The sequence below is a fragment of the Canis lupus genome, chromosome 8 (genome assembly GCF_003254725.2).
Source record: "Canis lupus dingo isolate Sandy chromosome 8, ASM325472v2, whole genome shotgun sequence".
NCBI classification, from domain to species: Eukaryota; Metazoa; Chordata; class Mammalia; order Carnivora; family Canidae; genus Canis; species Canis lupus.
Window position 1 is genome coordinate 72,481,785 of NC_064250.1, and position 25,429 is coordinate 72,507,213.

The window sequence follows — 25,429 nt, forward strand, 5'->3', positions numbered from 1 at the left end:
GGTGTATAGATGGGAAATGGAAACGGGCATCCACAGTCAAGCTACTGCAGCCCCTCCAGCCAGTGATGACGAGAGAGCATTTGGATCCAGGCTTTCTGACACCAGAGTGCAGAACCATGGTGCCAGAGCAGCTGGGGCGGGACGGGATGTGATGTCCCACACTGCCCCTGAAATGCCACCACTACGTGCCCCCATCTGGGTGTCCACTTGGTTTTTCAGATGCCTGCGTGGCCTGGCTCCAGGTGACCGGACGGTCCCTGTTCTCCAGGGAGGGGTAGCCAGCTGCACCATGTCCTCAATGCATTTGGGGCAGTGGCCTGAAGGGAGGGGAGTTGACAGGAGCAGCAGTAGGGTGGCCAGGAAGACAGGAGAGGAAGCCAGGGGAGGTCACACAAGCAGCCTGTGGGTCTCCCTCTCCTGGTCCCTCCATCCTGGTCCCCACACATGGGGTCCCCTGCAGGGCAGATATGTCCAGGGATAGTGGGGTATGATTCTTAGAGGACACAGGGTGGCAGGCTGGAGCAGGACCCAGGCTGTGACTTGCTACTGTGGGTGAAGCATCAAAACCACCAAAGTTCAGATGGGAAGGGCCACACACAGAAGAGGCTGATGTGCCATCGGGGCAAGGGGAACAGCTGTCCATCAGTCCTCATCATGGGACCACCTCCTCTCGTCTGGCTTCCTGCAGAAGCCCTGAGACCTCTCTCCAGGCGTCACCTACAGGCCATGGCCCAAATAAAGCACATCACGCTGGTCATTTGGGAAATGCAAATCAAAAGCGCAAGGAGACACCACCTCCCACCCATCAGGATGGCCATTAGTAAGAAAACAAGGGTTGGCGAGGATGCCGAGAAACTGGAAGCCTTGTGCACTGTTGGGAGCGTAAGATGGTCTGACCACTGTGGAAAACAGTGTGGTGGTTCCTCAAAAAGTTAAAAATAGCAATCTTGTATGATGCAGCCAGCCCTCCACTGTGTGTTTACCCAAAAGAACTGAGAAGGAACACGAAAGATGTGTACACTCCCGTGCTCACTGCGGTGTGAGTCCCCGTGGCCAGAAGAGGGGAACAGCCTGTGTGTCCATCGACAGGCCAGGGGGTCAGCAGACCGGCCTGTCTGGGCCGCAGGGGGGTATCTAGCCTCAGGGAAGGAGGCCCTGACCCCTGCTGTGGCCTGGATGGACTGTGAGCATGTGGGGCCCATGACATGACCCGGGCATGGGAGGACCAATCCTGTGATCCCTCATGCTGTCCCTCGTAGAGTCCGATTCATGGACACAGTAGGATGGGGGTGCACCAGGGGCTGCGGTGGGAGGTGGGGGGTGGTCAGGGCTTCACTGGGACAGTTTGGGAAGGTGGGTGGTGGTGGTGAGAGCCGTACAACAGCAACTTGCTGCATGTAGAGCCACTGAGCTGCACACTTAGAAATGGTTAAAGTCAGGTCAGGGGCACAGTGGGTTATGTGGCTGATTCTTGGTTTGGCTCAGATCGTGACCTCAGGGTCCTGGGATTGATTCCCATATAAGGGTCCACATTCAGCAGGGGGTCTGCTGGAGAGTCACTCTCTGCCCTGCCCCCTGCTCACACATATGCATAGTCTCGCTCTCTAGAATAGCAAATAAGAAAATTTTTAAAAATTGCTTCTAAATTTTTTTAATTTTTTAAAAATTGCTTCTAAAGAGGCATGTGGTGTCATTCTGCATAGTGACACATGTACCTATATTAAAGAAACAAACAGTAGACTCTTGAAAGCAGAAGTAATAGGAGTTTAGTTTTGACATCTGTGGACACAGAGCTTGGAAATGGGAGTGTGCCCTGCCCTGTTGCTGTGCATGGGGCCCCAACGGCACTTGGAAGGCAGATGGAGAAATACGGGGTGTGCGCTGGCCATCCCAAAGCCACGGGGCTTGGGGGCCCTCGGAGCTGCTCAGCCGGAGGGGCTGGATCCTTCCATGGACACGGAACGTCCGTGGGAAAACTGGTAAGCAAGCCAATAAAGGAGATAAGACAGATGTTTGGAAAAAGTCCTTTAATCCAAAGTCAGGCAGGAAAGATGAAAGGAGTGAGAACAAATGGGACCCAGAAGAGCAGCAAGAGGGTTCTTAGGCTCCGTCCCACCTCAGCCGCCTGCAGTGCGAGCAGCAGACCCAGCACCTTGGTCAACGACCTGAGGGCTGGTCAACTCCGTCTGTGCGCACGCATCCCCGGGCTGGCCGCTCCCGGAGAGCAGGCCCAGCCCGACGCCCCCAGCTCTGCAGGGCATGCCCGCGGCAGCGCACCCCACATCGCCCGCAGCCCCCAGCTAGCTCTCACGCCTGCGGCAGTGGGTGAGGGGCAGCCCCGGGGCCGAGCACTGCTTCCCACCCCCACCCACGTCCCTCCTGAGGCTGCCCTGGGCCGGCAAGGCAGGTGGGGGGTGGGCCAGGAGAGGTGGTGCGGCCTCACTGCCCCCACCAGAGGCCCCCACCCACTTGCCGCCTGCACAGGCCTTGCCTGCTGGGACAAGCTGGGCTCCCAGGAGTTCCCTGAGGTGCCCATCTCCTTGCACCCTCTACTGCTCCCCCCCGCAAGTTCAGGGCGTTCATTCGTTCCTCAGCACCCCCCATGGGGTGCCATGGCCATGCCCTCGACCTTGACACCTGTCCTGGGACCAACGGCACCCCGCATCCCCTGTGGGAAGAGGTGAGCCGCCTGGCAGCGGCTCCAGGCACCTCCCTCATCCCCCCACACCCGCCACTTGCAGTCACTGTTTGCTCCAAGCTTGAGGCCAATGGAAGCATCTCACTGGATTTCCTATTATTTCCGATAATGGACTTTTGCCTTTCCTCTTCACGGTGTGAAGTGTACCTAAAGTGCAACGACCTTAATTGTGTCTAATGTCTTGAGGAACCGCCGTAGTTTGCTCCCAGCGGCCGCACCACTTCACATCGCAGCGACGGTGCGCGGGGTTCAGATGGGATGCCCGTTTCTCTTACCTCTAAAGCTCCCTATACTATGTAACGTTTGTGTGTTTGTGGTTCTAAAAAAGCTGTGTACTCCTGTGACTGGGGGCTACGCCAGATGTGCCCCCCATGCGGCGCTCCCTCCAGCAGGAGGGGCAGCCACCCCACCTGGGATCACCTTGGAGTCCAGAGACGGAGGGGCCCTCACCCCCACCTCCAGGCCTATGCACCAGGACCTATAAACGTCCGGGCGTCCCGGCCACACCTGCAGGGGTGCGTCCCCGGGCGAGGAAGCCAAGGCTCGCAGGCACTTGGTGGACAGTTGGCTCTGCTCTGAGCAAGCGACCACCGGGCATCCACCAGGTGGCGCCTGCAGCGCGTCCCACTGGGTTCCTGGGCCGCATCTGGGCCACCTGCACCCCTCTACCTGGCAGTCCCAGACCTGCTGCGTGGCCTCCCCCAGGCCTCCTGGACTGTACGGGGGTGACACGGCTGGGCGTGTGGACTGCCGGGGCATGTCCCCGCTGCGTGAGCCCTGCCACGGAGGGCCGTCTTCCCTCAGAGGGTAGGCTGATCTGGGGGCGCCCCCCCGATGCACCGGCCGCCTCACTCTTTACCCGCCACCCACCAAAACCAGCCACAAAGTTGAAAAGCAGTGTTTATTGAAGAATTCGGAGGGAAAGTTTCATAATAGTAAAAATAGTAAAGTTGAATGTAAAAAGCGCCCCCGTGCAGCACAACGTCGGGCCGCGAGGCGCGGAGGGTGCTCCGAAGGCCCCTCCGAAGGGCACTGGGCGCACGGCGGGCCAGTGAAGCTGCTCCGGAGGACACGTGATACCTGGGACACCACCGAAGTGGGATGGCCCCAAAGGGACAAAAGGGGGGGAGGGAGGGGCTTTCTTGTCACTAAGATTAACAAAACCCCAAGATGCACGTGAATAGCATGATACACAGCAACGGATTGCAACGTCGTTCCTCTGCCTCTCGGGCGAGCCCGGCCTGGCCTGCCCCGGGAGGGGACCAGGCCAGCGTGCCACGGCCAGGCTGGGCCAGGACAGCCGGCGGGAGGGACGGGGGCCGCAGGCGCGTGGCTGCGCGAGGTCCTCAGCCTTTTCCTATGTGAGGCTAATCGTTCTGAAGGCCAAGGCCGTGTCTGGAGACCCGGATGAAATAAATTAGAGAAGCGCGCAGGACCCCTTCCTCGGGGCCGCCGGTCTTCCCATCCCCGGAGCAGGGCGCGGCTCCTCCCAGTGCATCCAGAACTAAACACGAAATCCTAACGGTCCTGCCAGGCTTCCTCCCCGACCCGGGGCCGGCGCGGTGGGCGGCGCGGTGGGCGGCGCGGTGGGCAGCGCGGCGCGGCCAGCCGGCCTTCGTCACGCCGTGCCGCTGGCCGAGTAGGAGAACTGCGGGAAGTGGGGCCTCCGCTCGCTGTCCTCCCCCTCCATGTTGTCACCTGCAGCCGGTGGGCGGGAGGTGCGCTCAGACCCCGGAGCACGGCTGCCGTGCCCGAAGGCCGGCCTCGCAGGCCCTCCCGCCAGGGAGCTGGGCGGGCTGCCCTCCTCACCTTGGTCGGGCGGCGTGATGGTGATCATCTGGGCCGTGAACTCCTCATCAAAATACCTGGTGTCTGTCTCCGACGTGACCTGAGGCTTGAAGGGCGGACTGAGCTGTGGGGGGCAGTTAGGGGCGGCAGGTTAGGGGCTGAACTCTGCCCTGCCCCTGGGGCCTGAGCTCTCCCCCTCCAGGAACCCCCGGGAACGGGGCTCTGGCACGGAGACGCACAGAGGGGGCGGCCCGGGCCCTGCACACGCGGCCCCGCCACTAGGGCCCACCGGGCCAGGCTCCCGGCCACCCCACAGCTGGCCCCGCAGCTGGCTGGCTCTGCAGGCCCAGGCCCCCGCGCAGAAGGCCACAAGTCCGTTCTCTTTTCTAGCTTTCATGACTTTCTGGTTCTCTGACGAGGTAGGAAGGAGATGAAGAGGGACTCCACAGGCCAGGATGGGCTCCCAGCCCCATCCTTGGGTGCCGTGCACACCCCTTCCTGACCAGAGAGCCACTGGCCCAGCTGCCAGGGGCTTCCACTCTGATCATTCATGATAAAGGGCCAGGCCCATCCCCACGGCCCCCGGACCCCCCACCAGGGCCAGTGAGTAGTATTCCCATGCAGTGCCTCAGGGGGACCCAAGAAGCAGCCAGTGCTGGGGTATGAGGTGCACGTGACATGCCCCAGATCCACACAGGGCTCCCAGGGCCCTCCCTGCCCAACCTCCCACCAGGAGAGGAGGCCAGGCCTTCCTCTGCATGAGCTCTCTGGGGCCTCGCCTGGCACAACGGGGAAGGGACAGTCCTGAGTGCACGGCCTGGCTGGCCTCATTGGTGGCTCCAGGACAACAGCGCAGCTGGCTGAGTTAGGCCGCGGAGGTTGCGGGGGGAACTGTAGGGGACGTGCCCGTGGGAGGGCCCCCCAAGCAAGCACTGCCCTGCAGTACTCCAGGGCTGCCCCTCGTGAGCTAGCAGGGGTCAAGGTTGGGCAGCAGCTGGGCTGTCGGAGGGCAGAGCCCGGTGGTGGCAGACCTCAGGGCAGGGTAGTGGCTGGGAGCTGAGCAGGGTGGGGGCGCCCCGTCTCGCAGACAGGGCGGAGGCCCACCCGGTGTGTGCGGCCTGCAGGGGAGGGGAGAATGGAAACCAGGTGGGAGTCTATTTGGTGACAGGTGTGCAGCACGCCCTGGTCCAGGCTTCCTGACCTGCTGGGCCACTGCGCCCCTCAAGTCCCTCAGAGGGCAAAGGACAGAGGAATGGGGGCAAGCGGCAGCTGCCTCGCTCCTGGGAGGCCTCCTGCATGCGCTAGGCAAGCGGGTGCTGTGCCCCGATCCCACGTGCTCAGGGCGGCAGGACGGACTATGGACAAGTGGAGAGAGTGGGAGGGCAGGGTTAGGGCCCCCGCTCCACTGCCAGGCTTCACGGGCAGCCTCAGGGACGGGGAAGCCTGAGGCCCAAAGCTGACAGGGCGCCGGGTTCGGGGAGTCCACGCCCCCACACTCCCTCTGGGGGTTGGACCGAGGGAGGACCCTGCGGGAGGACCCTGTTCGGGGCTTGGGAGGAAATCCCGCAGTGCAGACCCTGTAAGCCTGGAGAAGGGGTGGGAAGGGGGGAGATGCGCCAGGCCACCCACACACCTTCTTCTCGTACACGTCCTGCCACACGATGCTAGCGAAGAAGCGGTGCTGCATGATCTCCTTGGCGTCCTCTGAGCCCCCTCCGAGCCTGCGGAGGGACACGTCAGGGGCTGCCATGCCTGGCTCAGGGCTCGGGCCCCTCACCGGGCCCTCCTCCTGCTGGGGTCTCGGGGCAGCAGGGAGGACGGTGCAGGGGGCACAGCCTGGGGCTGGGGGGCACGGGAGAGGGGAGCCGGTTTGAGGGTGATGGTCCTGGGGCGGGGGATGGCACTGCCTCCCTGGGGGCAGTGGACAACACCAGGCCATGGGCCAGGCTCCTGCACGAGGAGGACGTCGGGGAGGCAGGTGCTGCCGGCAGGGCAGGGTCTTCCTGAGCAGGTGTGAGAGGCTGCGAGGTCCCCATCGGCCCTGGCCGAGGACGTCACACATCAGCCACCAGCGTGGCCCGGAGGCTGGCCCGCTGTCCCTGGGGGGCACGGGCACGGGGGTGGGGTGGCCCACCAGCCCCCTGCTGGCTCAGGGCCGCGGGCTCACCTCTGCTTGGGGTCCTTTTTGAGCAGCCCTGAGAGCAGGGACTTGGCCTCAGGGCTGAGCGTGCGCGGGAAGCGCAGCTCCTCCATGAGGATGAGCTCGAAGAGCTTCTCGTGGTCCTGGTTGTAGAAGGGCAGGCGGCCGCACAGCATCTCGTACATGACCACGCCCAGCCCCCACCAGTCCACCGCCCGGCCGTAGTCGTTGTCCTCCAGCACCTGGGGACGCAGGGGCGCGGGTCACAGGCCGCCCGGGGGACGCGGGGGCCCAGGCCCCCTGGGGACGCGGCAGGTGCGCACCTCGGGGGCCAGGTACTCGGGCGTCCCGCAGAAGGTCTTCATGGTGGCTCCGTCCTTGATGCCTTCCTTGCACAGCCCGAAGTCCGTGATCTTGATGTGCCCGTCCTTGTCCAGCATGAGGTTCTCCAGCTGTGGGGGGGCGGGTCAGTGCCAGCCCCACCCCCTGCAGCGCACCCCCCAGGCCGCTCCCGCCCGCCCACCTTGAGGTCGCGGTAGACCACGTTCTTCTCTGAGTGCAGGTAGTCCAGGGCCGACACGATCTCGGCGCCGTAGAAGCGCGCCCGGTCCTCGGGGAACACCCGCTCCCGGGACAGGTGGAAGAAGAGCTGCGGGACAAGGGCGTGACGGTGTGGGGACTGCGGGCCGAGACCCTGCCTCCCGGGCGGGACCCCAGGGCTCAGGGCCAGCCCCACGCACGCCGCGGCCACCCTACCTCGCCCCCGTTGGCGTACTCCATGACGAAGCAGAGGCGGTCGTGGGTCTGGAAGGAGTACTTCAGGGCCTGCGAGGGAAGCAGAGCTGGTACGCGGCCCCCGGGCCCCGCAGGACGCCCGACGCCCACGGGCCGGTCTTGAATCTCAGGCAGGTAGGGTCCCGGAAGCTGGCGATCCTGGTGACCGCGTGGAGGCTTCCCCCGGGCTCGGGGCACAGCGCGGGACGGGGTACGGTCGGCAAGGGGAGGACACGCCTGGGCAGAGCTTCCCGGCCGCCCTCCCGCCCCACACCACCAGCGGCCTGGCCGTACACGGACCAAGTCGTCCCCACAAGTGACTGACCCCGGGTCTAGCCCAGCCGCCGGGGAGGAGCCCCATCCACGGAAAACACAGGACAGGCTGGTCTCTACCGGCCACAGACTCGGGCAGCGGGGATAAGCTGTGCCCCGTGAGCCCTGTCCCCTTAGAGAACCTGCAGAGGGGGTGCCACCGCCAGGGCCGGGGGGGGGGGGGGCAGCGTGCACGGACCCCGGAGGCCCTGTCGAGCGCGGCAGGGTGCTGTGGTCATGGGGGTGCGCTGAGGGGGAGGGAAGGACACAGAGCCTGGACACGAGCAGCAGGAGCAAGGTGACACAAATCTCAGGCAAAGCCAGCATAAAGAATGAGTCTGGGCTAAAAAATGAGACCTTCTTTAAAAATGTCGGTCACTTCTCCTAAGAAAACGTTTTAAGGAACAGAAACTTTAGAGAAGTACAGCCCCTTCCCTACTTTGCTCCTGCTTTGGATCAGGCGGTCCCCTGGGCTGAGGACACCCTGAGTAGGTGACGCAGCCTGGGGGTGGGGGGGAGTCCCAGGGAGAGCCCGGGTGGGGGCAGCGCCCGGCCAGACCCTGCAGGTGAGCGCGGGCCCATCCACACCTCCCAGGAGCTGGCCGAGCCCGGGACGGCGCTAAGGCTAACGGCTTTCCGGACGCTCCTCCTGGGCCAAGGGCCCCGCAGGATGAGACCCTCCTGGCTCCAGCCTCAAGGGGGGAGTAGCCGGAAGGGGGCGTGCAGGGCAGGCACAGGGGCTTGGGGTCCTCCCAGGGCCTCGGGCAGCGCGGGGGGAGGAAGACCCCATTCCGTGCACGGGGGCACAAACCACCCCCGCCTCCCGGCATCCTCGCAGGTGTGCCCACCCTCGGCCAGGCACGCGGGGCTTCCGCGGACAGGCTGGTGGCAGGGAGCCCCCGGCCCAGAGCCTCACCCCCGCAGGCAGCCCGGCGCCTCCAGGACTCACCGTCAGGAAGGGATGCCGAGAGTTCTGGAGAACACGGTTCTCCGTGAGCGTGTGGGCAACCTCGTCCTGGAAGACAGAGCCCGGTGAGCCCCCGCCTGCCCCTGCCCGCCCCCACACCCCGGCCAGGCCCCGGCCCCGTGCCCCACCTTGGCCACAATGACCTCCTTCTTCAGGATCTTCATGGCGTAGTAGCGGCCCGTGGCCTTCTCCTTGACCAGGATCACCTTCCCAAACGTGCCCTTCCCCAGCAGCTTCAGGTACTCAAACTCGTTCATGGTCTGTGGGGCGGCGGGCAGGCACCTGGGGTCAGGGCGGCCCGGACCACCCCGCAATCCCGCATCCCAGCCCTACTCCTCCCACAGGGCTCCCGGTGGCCACAATGGGGCGGCCAGGCCCCTCCGAGCTGGGGGAGCGCCTCACCACACGGTGCTTGGGCTTGGCCAGGGACACCTCCATCTCCTCAGCCCCCGAGTTGTCACTGGGCGAGCCCGACCGGAAGTCCATCATCTCTTCCTCCTGCCTCTTGAGCCCGTCGGCCACTGTCTGGATGGCAGTCGTCCACTCCTCCCTGCAGGGCCGGCACGTGAGGCCCCGTGACCCCGGCCTGGACACGGGGGACAGCGAGGCCTGGCTCCCCACAGGGCGTGTGCCCTCCCCACCAGGGAGCAGAGGCCCCGGCACCCAGCCGCCCCGTGCATCCATCTCATACCGCTCCTCGGGTGTCTCCACGTGGAAGGTGCGCTCGATGACCGTGGTCCACTGCAGGCAACGGATGATGAAGGTGTTGGGCCTGGGCCGCTCAGTCTTCATCAGCTGACATTCTGGGGGCAGGGCTGGCAGGTGAGTCTGCACCCCCGCACACAGGGCCCACCTGCCCCCGGCCCCGGGACCCCACCACCAGGTCATGCAAAGCCCTATCCCATTCCCATTCCACGCCTTGGCTCCCCTGCTTGTAAAACCAGGGGTGGGACCCCTATTCCAGTCCTGACACTGTGCTGGCAGGCAGTGAGGTGCCCCTGCAGGGCTGGCTGAGGCCGGGTCACCTCGGCCCCATGTCATCCTCTCCCCTGGTCCTTCAGTCTCTGAGCCCGTGCTGCATGCCAGGCAGCTCAACTGGCCGGAGGGAGGAGGAGGAGGGATGCCCCAGGGGCGGGGCAGAGGAGGGAAAGCAGCTGGCCCCCGAGCAGGAACCCCCTGCCATTTACCCAGCCCACCCCCCCCCAGCAGGGCCAGTCCCAGGGCAAAGGCCGGTGGGGACTCACCCTTCAGAGACGCCGCCTGTCCTGGGCAGGCAGCTGGAGGACATGACCCTCCCTGGAGGCTGCTCGGGCTGTACCCACCCCACACGATGGCATTCCCCCACCACCACCCGAGGCTGGGGATTCCAGGCGCATGGCAGGAACACGGAGACACATATCCAGAGCACGCACACACCTGGAGCATGCACAAACCTGGAATGTGTGCACACCGGGAGCTCCTACACAGCTGAAACACACGCACACTAAGAAGCTCAGAAGCATGCTCATGGCCGGAACAGGCACACACTTGGAGCAGGCACACAGCTGGGATGCGTGCACACCGGGAGCTCACACAGCTGGAACATGCACGTGCCTGGAGCAGACACACAGCTGGATTGTATGCACACTAGGAGCTCATACACAGCTGAAACGCGGGCACACCTGGAACACACGCACACTAGGAGTTCCCACACACTGGAAGCTCACACACAGTTGGAACACACACACACCAGGGGCACGCTCATGGCTGGAGCACGCACACACCAGGACTGCACACACCTGAAGCGGGCACACAGCTGGACCAGACACACAGCAAGAGCAAAACACACCAGGAGAATGCACACGCCTGGAACAGGTACACAGCTGGAGCACGCACACACCTGGAGCAGGCACACAGCTGGAGCACACACACACCTGGTGCAGCCACACAGCTGGAGCAGGCACACAGCTGGAGCACGCACACACCTGGTGCAGCCACACAGCTGGAGCACGCACACAGCTGGAGCACGCACACAGCTGGAGCACACACACACCTGGAGCAGCACACACCTGGAGCACGCACACAGCTGGAACACGCACACAGCTGGAGCACGCACACACCTGGAGCAGGCACACACCTGGAGCAGGCACACAGCTAGAGCACACACACACCAGTAATGCATGCACACCAGCAGCACAGGGGCTGTGGGGATGCACGAGGCCCCAAGAGGGGTGTGAGCCAGTCTGGGGTACCGCTGAGAAATTCTAGGGCGACGCTGGCCCAGTGTGTGTGAGGGCCCTAGCAACCTCAGGGGGGCCTGGCCGGGCTCGGCAGAGGTAAGGAGTGGTCTACCGGGGCTGGGCCTGGCCTATGTCAACATGGGGATGGGGGACAGAAAGCCTTGTGGCCTGTGTTCTCCGTCCCGCACACCTACCTCCCACTGGCTCATCAGAGACCACCAGCTTTTCCCAGGACCTAGGCGCCTGGTGTCCGTCCCACCCTGGCTTCCTGTGCCCCCACCCCTGGAATCCATCCCCAAGGAGAAGCCCGTAGCCACAGAGGCCCCCACCCAGCCACCTCCCCGGCTTCAGGGCCCCAGCCCCAGCCCCTCTGCATGGCGCCTGCCTCCCGAGAGCCTCTGTAGTGTTGCCCCCATCCCCCCTGCACTCTGCCCGCAGGGAACATTCCCCAGGGCCCCCACAGCCCTGCCAGCAAGGTGGCACCCACCCCAGCCAAGGAGGCACTGGGCGGAGCCCAGCCAGCCACCAGGCTGCAGGGACAGGGGTGCCTACCTCCTTGGTCTCCTGTCACCCTGGAGCCCCTACTCTATGGCTGCTCCGAGGAAACCTGAAGACGCGGATGGGGTCAGGACTCAGTGGACCCGGGTCATGGTAAAGGTCCCCTGGGAGACCCCCAGGCAGGAGACTTACAGGGCAGGGGCTATGCTCCCCCCCGGACAGAAGCCCTCGGTGGGGGGCTACGCTGGCCATGCCCCTTGCCCCTACAGCACAGCGCTGGCTACACCGAGAGGGTGGGCAGGACAGCCAAGGTCCAGGACCGCCCAGCTCTATGTCCCTGCCGCCCACACGGAAGCCGTGAGTCCCTCCCCATCACCCCTGCCACCTCCCCGAGACTCTGGAGCAGAACCTGGGCCAGACGTGGGGGAGCTACAGGACCCCAGGCTCCCAGGCTGAATGGCAGGGAAGGCAGAGGGACCCAGAGCGTGGAGATGTATAAAGGAGACTAGGGTGGAGGCCGGACCCCCACAGCAGGCACCTCGTACCCTGGACGGCATCCCAAGACGGACCCAGGAGGTCGGTCAGTTCAGGAGCCCATCACTCATCCTCCCCCCCCACCGCCCTGGGCCGTGTCCCGGGTCAGCCCCGGGCGGCCCAGCTCCATGCCCAGGTCACCCGAGCCCCACAGGTGGGGTCGCACCAGCTGTCCCCACCCCTTGCAGGTACAGAGTAAGGCCACCGGAACACGGAGTTTAGAGAAAGCACCAGGCTTTCCAGCTTTGCAGGCTGCCCCAGGCCCCCTGCGTGGCACTGCCCCCCACAAACCACCACAGGGCCCAGGCCTCTGGGGGCTCCTCCTGGGGGGACAGAGGCTCCCGGAAGCCGAGTGCCCCTCTCGCACTCTCGTCCTGCCTCCACACCCAGACCGCCGTGAGCTCCAGGTGGCGTCCAGCCCACTTGCTGTGCCCCTCAGCCAGGCCCTCGGACGCCAGAGCAAGCGGCCCCGGGACAGGTCCGGGGTGGCCCGCCTCGGAGCTCCCGGCAGCCAGAACCAGCCGCACGCTAGTTCCCATGGGGACTCAAAGCCAGCCCCGCCGCCCTGCCCTCCTGTCCAGCCAGGGTGGCCCCCGCGCCCAGCGGTGCCCAGCCGCGGCCCGGGGAGGCCGCACGCACTTACGTGCCACGGAGAAGTTGTTGAGGGGGGACTCTCGCTGCTCCACATCCTGGGGCCGCTCCTTGTAGCCGATGAACGTGCCGTCGTTCTTGAGGAGGAAGTACCGGGGCCGCCAGGTTTTGATGTACTCCCCTGAGGACACGGCGCGGTGAGGGGACGCGGCCGCCGGACCCTGCCCCATCCGCCCACGGAAACCCCGCTCCTAGCACACGCACCCAGGACACGCTAACCCGAGGACGCTGCCCTCGCTCCCAGCAGGGCGGACGGGGGTGCCAGCGTGGCAGGGCTAAGGGCTCCCCCCACCCACCTGGGTCCGGCCAGGCGGCGGCCGCCAGTTACTGCAGGGACAGCGGCCCCCGGCCTGCAGGATGGAGCCTGGCGTGTGGCATCGAGGGGACAGCGAGTGGGACTCAGGGCGCCGTCTGCAGCAGCCCCCCGCCCCCGGGCCGGGCACTGGGACACTTGCCTCCCCGCACCCCCCACCGTGCACATCGCGGGCATCAGGGCAAAGCCAGGCCCAGGTGTCCGCGTGCTCCCCGGGCTGCGACCTGCCACCCCTGACCCGCACGCCCACGGATGGGCTACCCAGGTACACGGGGAAGCGTTCCCCAAGTTTCGCCACATCAGCCATAAACAGGCGTTCGCACTTAAGAACCAGAGCAGATGTCCTCTGCGATGTTCGAGCGACTGTCATTTTTCATACTGACACCCCGAAAAAAAATGTTTCATTTCCATTTTGCCGAGCAAGGAGTTTGCACAGCGACGAAGAACTTACTAATTAGACAACTGCTTTATCGCAGGAGCCACTGGGCAGCAGGTGGGGGGAGGCCGGGTCCCCACGCTCTGGGCCGGGCCCTCCCTCCCGCAGGGCCCCGCGGCAGGGGCACCGGCACAGGCCTGCTCAGGGCCAGGCACCGGGGGTGGGGGGGCTCCCCGCCTCACTGCCCAGCGCCTCCACCAACCCAGCGGCCTCTGAGACCCAGCCCTGGCTCCACGACACCTGGTGGGGGCTGGGGGGTCACCCCGGCCCTACGCGGCTGGCACAGAGGGACCCGAGTGAGGGCAGCGGCCCGCCCGGTACCCCAACCGCACTCAGCGGGCCCTCCACCCCGATCCGCCGAGCCCCCAAGCCCGCGAAGACGGTCGGCTGGGAAGGCTGGGGGGACCTCGGGGCCCGGGACCCGCCCGGCGCCCCCACACCCCTTCCCCGCCGGTGCAGCGGGTGGGCCCGAGCGAGGCGGCCCCGGGCCGTGTGCAGCCCACCACCCGCGCGGGCCCGGGCGCGCGCTCCCACCCGCCTGCGCGCCAGTCTGGAGCTGTCGGCCCCTGATGGAGTGGCTCCCACCCCGCCAGCTGCCGCTCCCCGGGACGCTAACTGAGCGGGAGAGCGATGAGCGCCTCGCCCGCGCCGCCCCGGAAATCCATCTTGATTCACCAACTGCCGCCGGCCCCCACCGCGCCCAGCACCGCGCCCCGTGCGTGCAGCCGGCACGTGTGCGCCTGCTCAGCCACACCCACACGCCGGCCGGGGCCTCAGTTTCCCCACGGGGTCCAGGATCCCTGGAACGGGGGTGCCGGTGCTGCAGTACCCAGGACTCACCGGGCCACTTGGCTGTGCACCTGCGGCACTCCAGCAGCCTTCACCCCACCCCGCTCCAGGGCCAGGAAGGTTCTGGAACCCAGAACTGGGGGAGGGGGGGCCGGGAGCAACGCTGGCAGGGACGAGGCTGAGCCCTCCACCAGCCCCAGACCCAGGGCACCAAGGGCGGCCACGGTCGGCCCCCAGCTGTCCCCCCGCCGTGCCCCACACAGCTGGGGAGCAGGGACCCCGGGAGGCTGGAGCCAAGGCTCCGAGACTCGCAGAGCCCCTTCTGCCGGGCGGGGGGCCGAGGCGGTGCCAGATGCGCCCCGGGCTGGGGCTGCGTGGGAATGCATTCAGCCACACGTCGGGGCCCCGGAGCCCTCCCCCCAGCGCTGGGCTGACAAGGACGGAGGGAGTGGGGGACGCAGCTGCCCTGTGCCTGCCCACCGCTGTCCTCGGGGGCTGGGGCCGTGGGGTCGGGGCGGGGACACACACTCCAGCCTTCACTGCGGCAGCTGACGACCACGGACGCCCGAGTGCCGTCAGGGCGCTGCTCCCGACGGGGCCCCCGCCACTGCCTCGGGGAGACGCCTGCCCGCAGCCAGGCCACGACCCCCGAGGGCTCTCCGTCCACCGCGTCCACCCCACACGGGGTCTCAGCACAGCCCCAGGACCAGCCTCAGGGGCGCTTGGCACGGCTCACCCTGCACCCCCGCCACGAGCGAGGCGCCCCTGCCCGGACGGTCTGCCCCTCGCCCCCGGTGGGCAGGCAGGGCGGGCGGCGTCTGGCTCCCCGCCCGGACTCGGCCCTCGGCCCTGCAGCCCCACGCCCGCCCTCGGAGGCCACGTCCTGCCCGGCCGGCAGAGGGGACTCGGCGCCCCAGCTTCACCCCACGCCCGTCCACCCGCAGTAAGGGCTCCAGCTGCCCTGGTGGCACGGAGTGGGGCACACACAGACCAGGGCTCCCCACGTCCTCCTGCCCCCTTCAGGGCCCCACAGCCCCCGGCACGTGCCCCGCGCGTCCTCCACTACAGGGGCCCTTCGGACACTGCTCATCTCGGAGCCAGCTCGTCCCCAGGGAGAGGCTGGGGACCCCCAGAGGGAGGGGCTTCCTCGTAGGCAGCCCCGGCCCCCCGCAGCCCAAGTCACACTGACAGGACTTGGGGACGGCACAGGCAGGGGCTGCGGGCCTGCGCCCTCCGGGCCACCCGGGCATGGGTCCCGAGCCGCACTACACCGAGGGCCGGCACCCACGCGGGGGGCAGTCGGGGGTCGCGCCGCACGCTCAGCCCAGGCCTGACGCCCGAGAGTCCTCCACGCCGTGACCCGGCCCGTCACCCCCGGGCCCCGGCCCACTCAGCCGCCACGCCCCGAGCCCCACGAACGTTCCCTCCCAATCCCCAGTTTTTGGGGAAAGTGCTAGATAAACACTTTGCCGCAGCAGCGGTGGCGGTGGCAGGCGGCGGCTGGCGGGGTGCCAGGCGGCGCCGAGCTGTTTCTCCACAGCAAAGCGAGCCCCAGCAGGCCCGGGGAGCGGGCGCCAGCTGACAGCGGCGACCGTGCGGTCCCCTGCCGCCAACACATCCATCGCGGGCCGACAGCTGCCGGGCGCCCATTTACCTTCTCCAGCACAGTGAGCAAACGGCCCCGCTGACGGCAGCCCATCCATCGCCGCCCGCCAGGAAGGGGCGGGCACGGGTCATCCCGGGGGGCCCGGCCTGCCAGGCCTCTGCCGGTGCAGCAGCCCACACACCCCCACTCACGCGGCCCCGGGCCTGGCGGGGCGAATCACACCAACCCGCCCTGTGACCCTGAGCCGTCCCGAGGGCAGCGTTTGTGGGGCCGGCCCCCGGCAGGGCACGAGCGGCCGCTGGAGGAGGGCATACGCTGCCCTCCCGGAAGGCCCGCCTGGCGGGGGGGGCTCCTTGTGCCCCCTGGCTCCCTGGGGAAACTGAGGACTCTCACGGTCACCGATGCTGAGCAGAGACCCTGCGGGCCAGGCTGAGCTGCTCACGGGGCTTCGGCTCTGCCCCCACGCAGGCAGGCCCCCGAGTCACGGCCCGGCAGACACAGGCAGCCTCAGGAACACGGGAAGGCATTGGGGGCCGCCGGGCGCTCCCTCCTGCCCAGGACGGTGCCCCCCACCAAACTCCGCGTCGTCCAGGCCCACTCCCGGGCGCGGCCACCCGCCCATCACCCCAGCCGAGACGCCCCTCCAGCCGCCGTGCTCCCCGCGCACCCACCTCCTCCGTGGGCACCACCTACCATCGGCCAGAGGAGGGGCCGCCCTGAGTCCCAGCCCCTGGGACATGCCCACGAGGCGTGGTCCCTGAGCCTGCGCCCTGGTCCGGGGGCCCCCGCCCACACCTCGGGCTCACTGCTGGTGTCCTGCCCCGGCAGCCCGGAGACCCTCACCCACATCACGGCTCTTTCGGCGCCCCTCGGAGAGGCCACAGCCCCACTGCCCTGCGGCCAGCTGCTAGGCCCCTGCTCATCTCCCTGCGCGCCCCCGCCCCCTCCCAGTGTCCCCCATCGAGCCAGCCACCGGGTCACCCGCCTCACCCTCACCTGCCCGCTCCAACGGACGTGCACCTGGCCCCACCGCAGAGGGGCTCGGCGAGGCTGGGTTGGGTGGGGGGTTCGGGGGCAGCCGCAGCCACTCCTCCGCCTCAACGAGCATCCTGGGGGCTGGGAGGGGAGTGGGCAGCCGCCAGGCTGTGGGTCCACCAGCTTCCCCCGTGTATGCCGGCCTCTTGGGCCACAGGCCTGGGGACGGGGACTGCGGTCATGGGGCCCCCCTGGGGATCTGGGAACCACATCCAGAGTCCGGAGACGCCACCTCAAGCCCCTGGGGTTGGCAGAAGCAGCATGGAGGAACCCCTCCCCTACAGGGCATCAAGTCTAACGCCCCGAAACACAGGCCAACTCCTGAAGGCTGGGGACGACACCTGACGGCGGGAGCAAGCGCGGGCCCGGCCACAGGGGATGCGCAGCTCCCGGAGCTGGCCCGGGGCTCGCCGCCCTCCCACCGCGGCCTGGGACCCCAGGGACCTGCGCCAGCCGAGCACAGGAGCCCCGGGCCGGGGCCGTCCGTGCCGAGCGACAGGAGCGGCGGGCACCGGGCCGCTGTGGGGAGCGGGCGCAGAGCCACCGCCACGGGCTCCGGTTACGGGGGGGGGCCTCGGGGGGGGGGGGGGCGCTGGCCCCGAGCCCGGCCGGGTGTGCCTGGGCAGGAGGGACGCCAGGGGCGGCCGAGCCAGGGCCCACCCCACAGCGCTCCTCAGCACTTCTAGGAACCCGGCTGCTGCAGCCCCGGCTCGCCTCCCCCGAGAGCTGGCGGCAGGTGGGGGTCTGGGCGCGGCGCTCGGGGCCGCCCCCCCGCATCCCCCCCGCCCCCAGCCCAGGCCTCGCGCCCCTCCTGCATCAAGTGCGCGGTGCTGCCCAGGGCCCGCTGCAGGGAGCACGGCCCACCAGCACCCAGGCCCCTGCCCCGCCCCTGCTTGTGACCCCCCCGGCCCACCCCCTGCATGGAGCCCGGCCCCCGCAGGGCAGCCCTGCTCAGACAGCACACCACAGCACGGGCCCAGGCACCCAGGGCCGGCAGGCGGTGACCCCTCACCCCCCGAGCGAGTCACCCCAGCTTCCTCTTCTGTTGTTTGTTCTGCACGGAGAAGCCAACATGTTCACAAAACAGGAAACAGCCCCCAGTGGTGGTGGCCACGGCCACGGCCACACGCCAGGGCCAGCAGGCCCTGGAGCCCGGCTCCCGCCCCCAGGCCTGGCCCCCCTGCACTGAGCTGCCCTGGGGGCAGCCCCGGGCCCCCCACCCCACCCCGCACGGCACCAGCTGCCTCACGGACCGGGGGCTGCCGGGACCGAAGCCACAGCCACCTCGCCAGAGAAGCCGAGGAGGGGCAGCCCTGCCCTCCAGCCCAGGCCACGGGGCCAGGGGAGTGGATCCCCGCTTGCTTCGGTGTCCTGCCGAGCCCCTCACCCCGGGGGGCGGCCAGCCCCACCCCCTCCAACAAACAACAGCTGACCCCAGGGCAGGATGTGCTCTAGTGTGTTCAACAGGCCCATCCGCTGGCGAGGGCTCGGCAAAGCTGCCACCCCCTCCGAGGGGAGCCAGGCTGCACCCTCCACGGTCCCCCGCACCCACACGGGGCCCGCAGGACCAGGGACGGGGTAACGGACGGCGTCACCACTGTCCCCCACCTCAGAGCCACGTGGGGCACACAGGTAATGCCAGGGCCCCGGCAGGAAACAGGACCAGCCACAGCTGAGGGAGGGGCGGTGGGAGAAACACGGCCCGGGGAGCCCAGGCCCCACCGGGGCGCCCGTGCCTGGAAAGGGCTCGGGGCACCGCAGGGCGGGGACAGGCCAGGGCCAGGCCTGCTGACCCCCAGCCACACAGGTCCCGGGAGCAGCGGCACCCGCACCCCCAGCGCAGCTCTCCCCCACCCCCCCCACCCCGCCACCCTCAAGCCCAGCTCCCAGACCGGGGGCCGCAGGCCAGCCGAGCGCGCTCCCCGCGGGTCCCTCCTGGCCGATGGCCAGCCAGGGTCCGCGCGGGGGTGCCCGGGGCTCCCCGCCCAGGCCCAGAGCCCCCCCTCCATCCGCCCAGCTCCTCACTGCCTTCCTCCCCTCTCCTGGTCCCCCAGGTCCTGCTGGCCTGACCCCCAGGAGAACCACAAGGCGGCTGGGCGGACGGTGCCCACGCCGTCCTGGGCTCTGAGACTGGGCCCGGGGGACAGGGGAGCCCCAGAGCAGCTGCAGACACGCAGGCCGCGACCTTCGCGCAGGGTGGTCGGAAGACAAAACTGGACGCCGCAGGCCGCTGGCTAGACCTACACCCTGGAGCACGCGTGGGTTTTTAATTGTTAACCTTTAGAAATCAGGAGAATGCACATAAGGGAGCTTTGAAAATGCACATTTTTTGAGCAAAACACCAAGCCCACCAGCCTCCAGCAGCCAGGCCTGGGCTCAGGTATCTGCTTATCACTCAGCTAACGTGCGTCAGAACAGCCGCCTCTGCTCAGGAAGCCCACCCGCCCCTGGGGTCCCCGTCGGCCCAGCCTGCCGCCCAGCCACCCAAGCCTTCAGCAGCTTGGGCTCACTCTCCCGGGGACCCGCTGCCCACTGGACACACGGGGACACTGAGGCCCAGAGGGCTTGCCTGGCCCCCGGAACGGGTCAGTGCAGGGCTCAAGCCCCGGCGTCCCCACCCAGGCCGGCCTCCCCGCTACCCACCACGAGCGCTCCGGCCTCGGCATGCGGCATCAGGTCACCCGGGAACAGCCCCAAAGTCACTCCCCACGGATGGACACCTGCCTCCCCACGGGGAGCTGGGACCCCCTCTCCTGGCCTGAGGCTGGGGCCTAGAGGCCTCTGAGGCTGGCTGCACCCTGACTGGAGGCCCCCCACAAGCCACGTGACAAATGTCAGCAGGCCGTGCCCTGCCACCATTCCTATCATTTACTGGGGGAGACCAAGGCCCCGCGAGCTCAACAGATTTGCCCTGGGTGGGGAGGGGTCACAAAGCGACCAAATCAGATTCAAACTCAGCTCTCCGGATGCCCCCTGGCCCGACACCCCACAGCCCCTTCAGGAGGCACACGCCCTGAGTAGCAACCGAAAAGGCACCCCTGCCCCAGCCCGGCTGGCAGGGGACGTCCCCGTGCCTGGGTCAGGGGCCCTGGACAGCCCCGAGGCCCAGGACCTCCTGGGTCAGCCCTTCATCTAATAGTCGGTCAGCAAACGCTTGTCAAGGATGAAGAGGCACCGGTCCCACGAAGGGGACTGTGGACGCGTGCTGCTGCCAGGCCCGAGGCGGGTGAGGGGGAGGGCTGGCCAGGGGTCCTGGGGGGCCGAGGAGGACGGAAGCGGGGGGGCCGGGTTCTTAGGGGAAGCTAGGCGGAAGGGCTCCCCCGGACCGCAGGGCCCTGAGCGTCCTGGCCTGTCTGCAGTCCCCGTGCAGCGGCCTCCCTGCAGCGGCCACACAAGCTCTAGAAACACAGCTGACCACATCCCTGACCCTGCGCCTCGAGCGCTCGGCAGCCCCAGCCCCTCCTCCCTGCCCCTCCGCGCCTCCCCCCGCCGCTCCTCCGGCTCCCCGGCCTGCTCCGCTGGGGAGCCCCTGTGCACCCTCCAAAACCCAGACACCTGCTTTTGCCACGCCCCCTGGCTGCTCCCCATGTCTGAGGATCCCCCTCCCCACAGCCCGTGGGACGCTGCAGTGGGACGGGGCACCCCCCTGCCATCTGCTGCAGGACGCGCACGAGGAGTGGCTGACTAGCCAGCTGGGGTCACCAGAGCCTGGGCAGGAACAGGTCCGGAGGAAGAGGAAGTGGGGTGGGGGCAGCTAATTCCCGCTCTGGGCCAGGAGACAGTCACTCGCCAGGGGCACCTGGACGGGAGGCCAGTCCGTCCACCGCTACCCATCCCGGAGCAACAGAGGGCCGTGGGCCCGGGGCCCCGTGGGTGCGGACAGGGCAGGCCGGGCGGGCGCGGGCCAGGCGGCTCGCTGCTCCAGCACATGCACGCCCCGTGCCGGGCCCCGGGGTGGTGCGGAGCCCCCCCAGCCCAGGCCCGAGGCGGGCAGCAGGCCAGGCACAGCACCTCAGCCCTGGCCTCAGGAGCCCTCGGGCAGTGCCCCGGGCCGCCAGCGAGCCAGGCCTTGGACGCGCCCCAGTGGCCTCCCTGCCTTCCAGGAAAGCGGGCAGGGAGGTGGCGGTGGCTCTCCCGCCCTAGGGACCCGGCCAGGCGGCCACTCACCCGAGGGGAGCCGGCCCCGGGACCCCTGCCCCAGCCCCAAGCCCCGCGGGCACTGACCTCTCTTGTGCAGCCAACCCTCCTTCACGATGGCCACGTCGTTCATGGCGCCCTGCTCCAGCGGGCCGGGGCCACCCCAGCGCCCCTCGCTGGCCCCTCTCAGCAGGGTCTCCCCGAGGCCAGCCGGCGTACCCAGCCTCTGGAAAAATCAAGGGGCAGCGTGTGAGGTTGTGTCCACCCCTCCAGCCCCACGGTGAGGCCAGGAGGCCCTGCGCACCCAGGATCCCCTGCGGGGTCCTCCCACCCCCTCACAGCCCTGAGCCACAGCCACTCCCCATGGCTCCCACCACGGCCCCCGACAGAGTCCAGGTTACCAGCCCTGCTCCCTGGGGCCGAGGCTGCAATCCCCCTGCCACCCCTCTCTGACCCCCAGGTCCCCAGGGTCTGCTGGCCCTCCTACATTCCCACTTCCCCCCGCCTGGCCACAGACCATTCCCCACCCCAGAGGCCCTCCGGGTATATCCCAGCCTCCCTAACCTGCCACCTCCTCCAGGCAGCCCCTCTGACTGCTCTGGTCTATGCTGCTTGGCCTCTCCAGGGCCCTGGTGAGTGCCCCTGAGCTCCCTGCCCACAGGCCGGGGTTCCTCCTTCTCGCCCCAGACTAGGAAAGAGGAGAAATTCAAACAGAACAAAGTAGGGCCAGGAGACCAGGCGGCTGGCGCAAATGAGAGCCCGGAGCCCTCCAGGGTGACATAAAATACCTCCCCCCAAGAAACCCCAAGCCCCTCCTAAACCACAGCACCCCTGCCGGTCTGAATCTGGTTCATTCATCCGGCCAGCACGGACCAGGCATCTCTGGTTTCGCCAGGCTCGGCCCCGGGGACAAAGAGAGGTTCACATGGTCCCATCTGAGAAGCACCCAGTCCAGGCTGGTCACAGACCCATAATTACAGCATTCAGGAGGCAACAAATGGGGGGGTGCTCTAGACAAATGCAGAGGCCCTGGCACCCGCCCTGGCCCACCAGCAGCCTTCCCTGGAGCAGACACTCTGGCCATTGAACCTGAGGGGCCCTCCCCGTCGCTCCCTGCTGGATGAACTCCTAGGCATCCCTCAAAACCCAGTTCACACCTTCACCCACTCTGTGCGTCCTGGGAGAGAGCACTCTTCCTGGGCGCAGTCCTCTGCGAGCCCTCCACGGGAGCACTGCCGAGGGCAGCCCGGGAGCCTCTTGACTCGGGGACCTCGGGCCCAGGACGCCAGGGGACCTCCGCAGCGAGCCCAGCTCGGCTCTTCCTACAGCTGCCTAGGCACCCTCTGGCCACGCACCTTACCGGCCTCCTGGGGCAGGGTGGGGACCCAGGGGAGGCTGCTCTGAACCTGCGGTCTTAGGCTAAATTTAGAAGAGCGAGAAGCCCCCGCTGGCTGTGTGTACCGCCAGGCCAGGGAACACACTTTGCCCAGGGAGAAAGTGCCCAACGGGCCCCGCAGGCCACCGGCAGCCGAGCTCGGGGAGCAAGACCTCCAAGGACAGGGCTCCGAGCCCCGAGCCCCGGGGCAGGCCGGGGCCCCTCTGGGGACACAAGTGGGCGTGGCCTGGAGGCAGAGGGCTGGCCTCGGAGACCTCTGGATGTCCCCCGCCCCCACCCTGGCCTACGTGGGGCCGCGGCTGACAGAGTCAGACAGCTGTCGAGCCCCGCGTGTAAAAATATATCTGTGCACACACACAGGCTGGTGTGCATCTGCAGAGAAACGCACGCAGCAGGCCAGCGCGGCAGCCTCGGGGCGCACTCGGGGCGCACGGCCGCAGGGACGGGGTCCCCGTTTCCCACGGCTTCCGGACCCCAGGGCCTCCACCCCGAGGGCTGCTAGCGTCGTTATTATTTAGGGGATGGCTCAGGAGGCGCTGCCTGCGCTCACAGGGCCCCTTCCTCTGCCTCCAAAGGCCGCCGTGGGGCCGCGGGCTCAGCTCCCGCAGGGCAGGGGACCCAGGCCCGCCAGGCGCCCCCGCCCTCCCGTTGCACCGGGCTCGGGGCACACCCGGGCCCCCGCCCCCCGACAGCGCGCAGGAACCCCCGGCCGGGTGGGCGGCGCCCCCGGGCCCACCGCTCAGGCGCAGGCTGCAGGCCCGCAGCGGGCGCGGCCCACAAAGGCCGCCGGGCACCTCGCCATCACGTACAACTTTCCGTCTCGCGGCCGCGGAGGGCTCCGCCGCGGGGCCCCCCGCAAACTCGCCGCGGCCGCCGCACCCCGCGAGCGCCCCGCGCCCCGCGCCCCGCGGCCGCCGCCTCCAAGGTCAGGAGGGAGGCCGGGCGCACCCCGCACCCCGCCGCCCGCCGCCCGCCGCCCCGGCCCGGCCCGGCCCGCGCCCTCCCCGCCCAGGCCGCGCTCGGCCACTTCCTGCTCCGCTCCCCGCCCCCGCCGCGCCCGGGCCGCCGCCGCCAACAAAGCGCCCGCGGGAGGAAGTCGGGCCGGGGCGCGGGCGGGGCACTCACCGGGCGCCTCCGGGCCGAGCGCGGGCCTAGCCGGGCCGCGGCCTCCGGCGCCCGCCGCTCCGCATCCCCGCGCGCCCGCCGGGCGGGGCCGGGCTGGAGGCCGCGGCGGGCGGGCGCTGGGCGGGCGGGGCTCCGCGCCGCCGGGCCCGGTGCTCGTGGCGGCCGCCGGCTCGCGTCCCCCGGCTGCGCTGCTGCGCTGGCTGCGCTGGGCCGCCCGCCCGCCGCGCTCGTCCCGCCGCCGCCGCCTCCGCCTCCGCCGCCGCCGCCGGCCCGCCCTCTCCCCGCCCCGCGCCGCCCCGCCCGGCCGCCCGCCCACATCCGCCTCCGCCGCCCGGGGCGCCCCCGGCGCGGCCGGGGCGAGGGCGCGGCGCCGGGAGCGCGCGGCAGGCGGCAGGCGGCGGCCCAGGCTCCCCGCGGCCGCGTGCTGCCCGGCCTCAGTTTCCCGGCGCGGCCCGGTTCCGCCGCGGCCGGTGGGGCCTTCCCGGGGCTCCTGCCCCCGTGCGCGGGGGGAGGATGCCCGGGGGGGGGGCGCAGCCGAGGTGACCCTCAAAGGCCCGAGGCACGACCCGGCCCCCCCATGGGGCCTGGGACCCCGGCTGCAATGCGCGCTCGGGACACGGGGGCTGCGGAGGGAGGGGTCCCAGGCCCCCGGGCTGCAGAGCCACCTTGCCCTGGGCACGACCCTCCATCCCTGGCCGCCCCTTCCCAGAGCTGCCCGTGGCCCCGAAGCAAGACACCGACAGCTCTACAGGAGCAGATTGGGGGCTTCCCACGGTGACAGCGGGACAAGCCGGCCCCAGGGACTGTGGCGGCTTCCAGCGCACACCTGGCGGGCGGTGCCTGTCCTGGGCTGGGACAGACACCCAGAGAAGGGCTGTCAGAGGGCAGCTCAGGCCCCTGCCCGCCACCCAGTGGGGCCCCGGCCTCCCACAGTCCACCAGGCAGGGGTGGGCAGCGAGGCGCGGGCGAGGCGGGAGGACACTGCAGATGACCCCTCCCCGGGCCCTGCACTCGGCTAGAGCCAGAGATTTCTCCAACAGCTGCCCCTCCCCCCACCCCTGAGGCCTCCAAGTCTTAGCGATCCTTTTGTGAAAGGAAAACTCCGCGAGTTACGCTCCAGGAGCGTGTGTGTTCTGTGGGGGAGAGGGCCACTTCGGTTCCTTATCCAGGGTCAGAGTTCCGCCCGGGGGTATAGATACTTCATCTGGGTCAGAGGCAGGTGCAGCCCAGCTGAGCGGCCAGCAAAGCACCTACACCCAAAACTGGGGCTCCTGCCAGACTCCTTGGGGCTGAGGGACAGTCATAGTCCTTAGAAGACTCTCCCCTGCTCGGGGGGACGCTCACCCCTCATTCCTCCTCCTCGATCCCCACCAGATGTCCCACATCTGTCCTTCCCTTACCCTGCAAACCTTCCCCCTGACCCCTGGGACTCCCACCTACCCACTGCTGCCCCAGGAAGGGTGTCCGTACCCGCCCCCCCCCCCCCCCGGCCACGCACGCTGTGGAGAACAGGGTGGGGGTCAGTGGTGTCCGGCAGCCCCTGGGGAGGGGGGTCTGGGAGGGCGCCCTCTCATGGAAGATGTGGCGACTCCCCAGCCGCTCCGGGGCCCAGTGGCCGCGAGAGGACAGGCGTCCTGGCCGGGAGGCCGCACCGCCGTAGTGCTACTGTCCTAAACCTCCGGCTCGTTGGCCGCCGGCCCATCTCCAGGAGGCCCCCCTGCCGGCTCCGCACGGAGCTCCGGTGCCCACCAAGGGCCCAAGACGTGCCGGGAGCCCCACGCCCTTTTCTGCACCCCATGTGAGCCTGTCCTCAGACCTCCCGGAGGGAGAGCAGAGCGCTCCCCCCCAGGACACCCCCTCTGCACCTCAGGTGGAATGGCAAGACGAGGCCCCACTCCTGTCTGCCCGCCCCGGCCCACGCTGGGGCCCCTGGGGATCCCTCGGCCAGATGTTTCCAACAAGAAGTGCTGCAGCAGGGCCCCGAGGAGGGTGGCTGCCTGCCCCGCCAGAG

General features: G+C 68.7%; 1 protein-coding gene and 1 long non-coding RNA gene across 4 annotated transcripts; one reads left to right on the top strand and one right to left on the bottom strand.

Moving 5' to 3' along the window:
- Nucleotides 1-3,585: 3,585 nt before the first annotated feature.
- On the bottom strand, nucleotides 3,586-23,609 carry AKT1 (AKT serine/threonine kinase 1). Of its 3 annotated transcripts, none has more exons than XM_049113546.1 (15): nucleotides 23,419-23,609; nucleotides 21,462-21,585; nucleotides 20,985-21,123; nucleotides 12,574-12,702; nucleotides 9,371-9,482; nucleotides 9,082-9,229; nucleotides 8,808-8,939; nucleotides 8,662-8,727; nucleotides 7,383-7,451; nucleotides 7,150-7,275; nucleotides 6,950-7,078; nucleotides 6,654-6,868; nucleotides 6,120-6,207; nucleotides 4,508-4,610; nucleotides 3,586-4,396 (listed from the first exon to the last, which is right to left on the bottom strand). In XM_049113546.1, the coding sequence occupies exons 3-15, from the start codon at nucleotides 21,028-21,030 to the stop codon at nucleotides 4,317-4,319; spliced, it is 1,443 nt and encodes a 480-aa protein (XP_048969503.1). In that variant the 5' UTR covers nucleotides 21,031-21,123; nucleotides 21,462-21,585; nucleotides 23,419-23,609; the 3' UTR covers nucleotides 3,586-4,316. The 3 variants fall into 3 exon arrangements, with proteins under 3 accessions (XP_048969503.1, XP_035575522.1, XP_025299951.1); XM_035719629.2 differs by lacking the exon at nucleotides 23,419-23,609 and adding an exon at nucleotides 22,055-22,468; XM_025444166.3 differs by lacking the exon at nucleotides 21,462-21,585.
- On the top strand, nucleotides 9,362-13,313 carry LOC125755626 (uncharacterized). Its single transcript, XR_007412597.1, has 2 exons — nucleotides 9,362-9,501; nucleotides 11,666-13,313. It is a non-coding gene; the product is annotated as an uncharacterized LOC125755626 (long non-coding RNA).
- Nucleotides 23,610-25,429: the final 1,820 nt, after the last annotated feature.

Coding starts and splice junctions, on each gene's coding strand:
- AKT1 (XM_025444166.3), bottom strand. CDS start 21,030: ATGAACGACGTGGCCATCGTGAAGGAGGGTTGGCTGCACAAGAGAG. Junction 12,703..20,984: donor GGGTTGGCTGCACAAGAGAG/GTCAGTGCCCGC, acceptor CCGTGTCCTCAG/GGGAGTACATCAAAACCTGG. Junction 4,611..6,119: donor AGGACGTGTACGAGAAGAAG/GTGTGTGGGTGG, acceptor TGCCCCCCACAG/CTCAGTCCGCCCTTCAAGCC.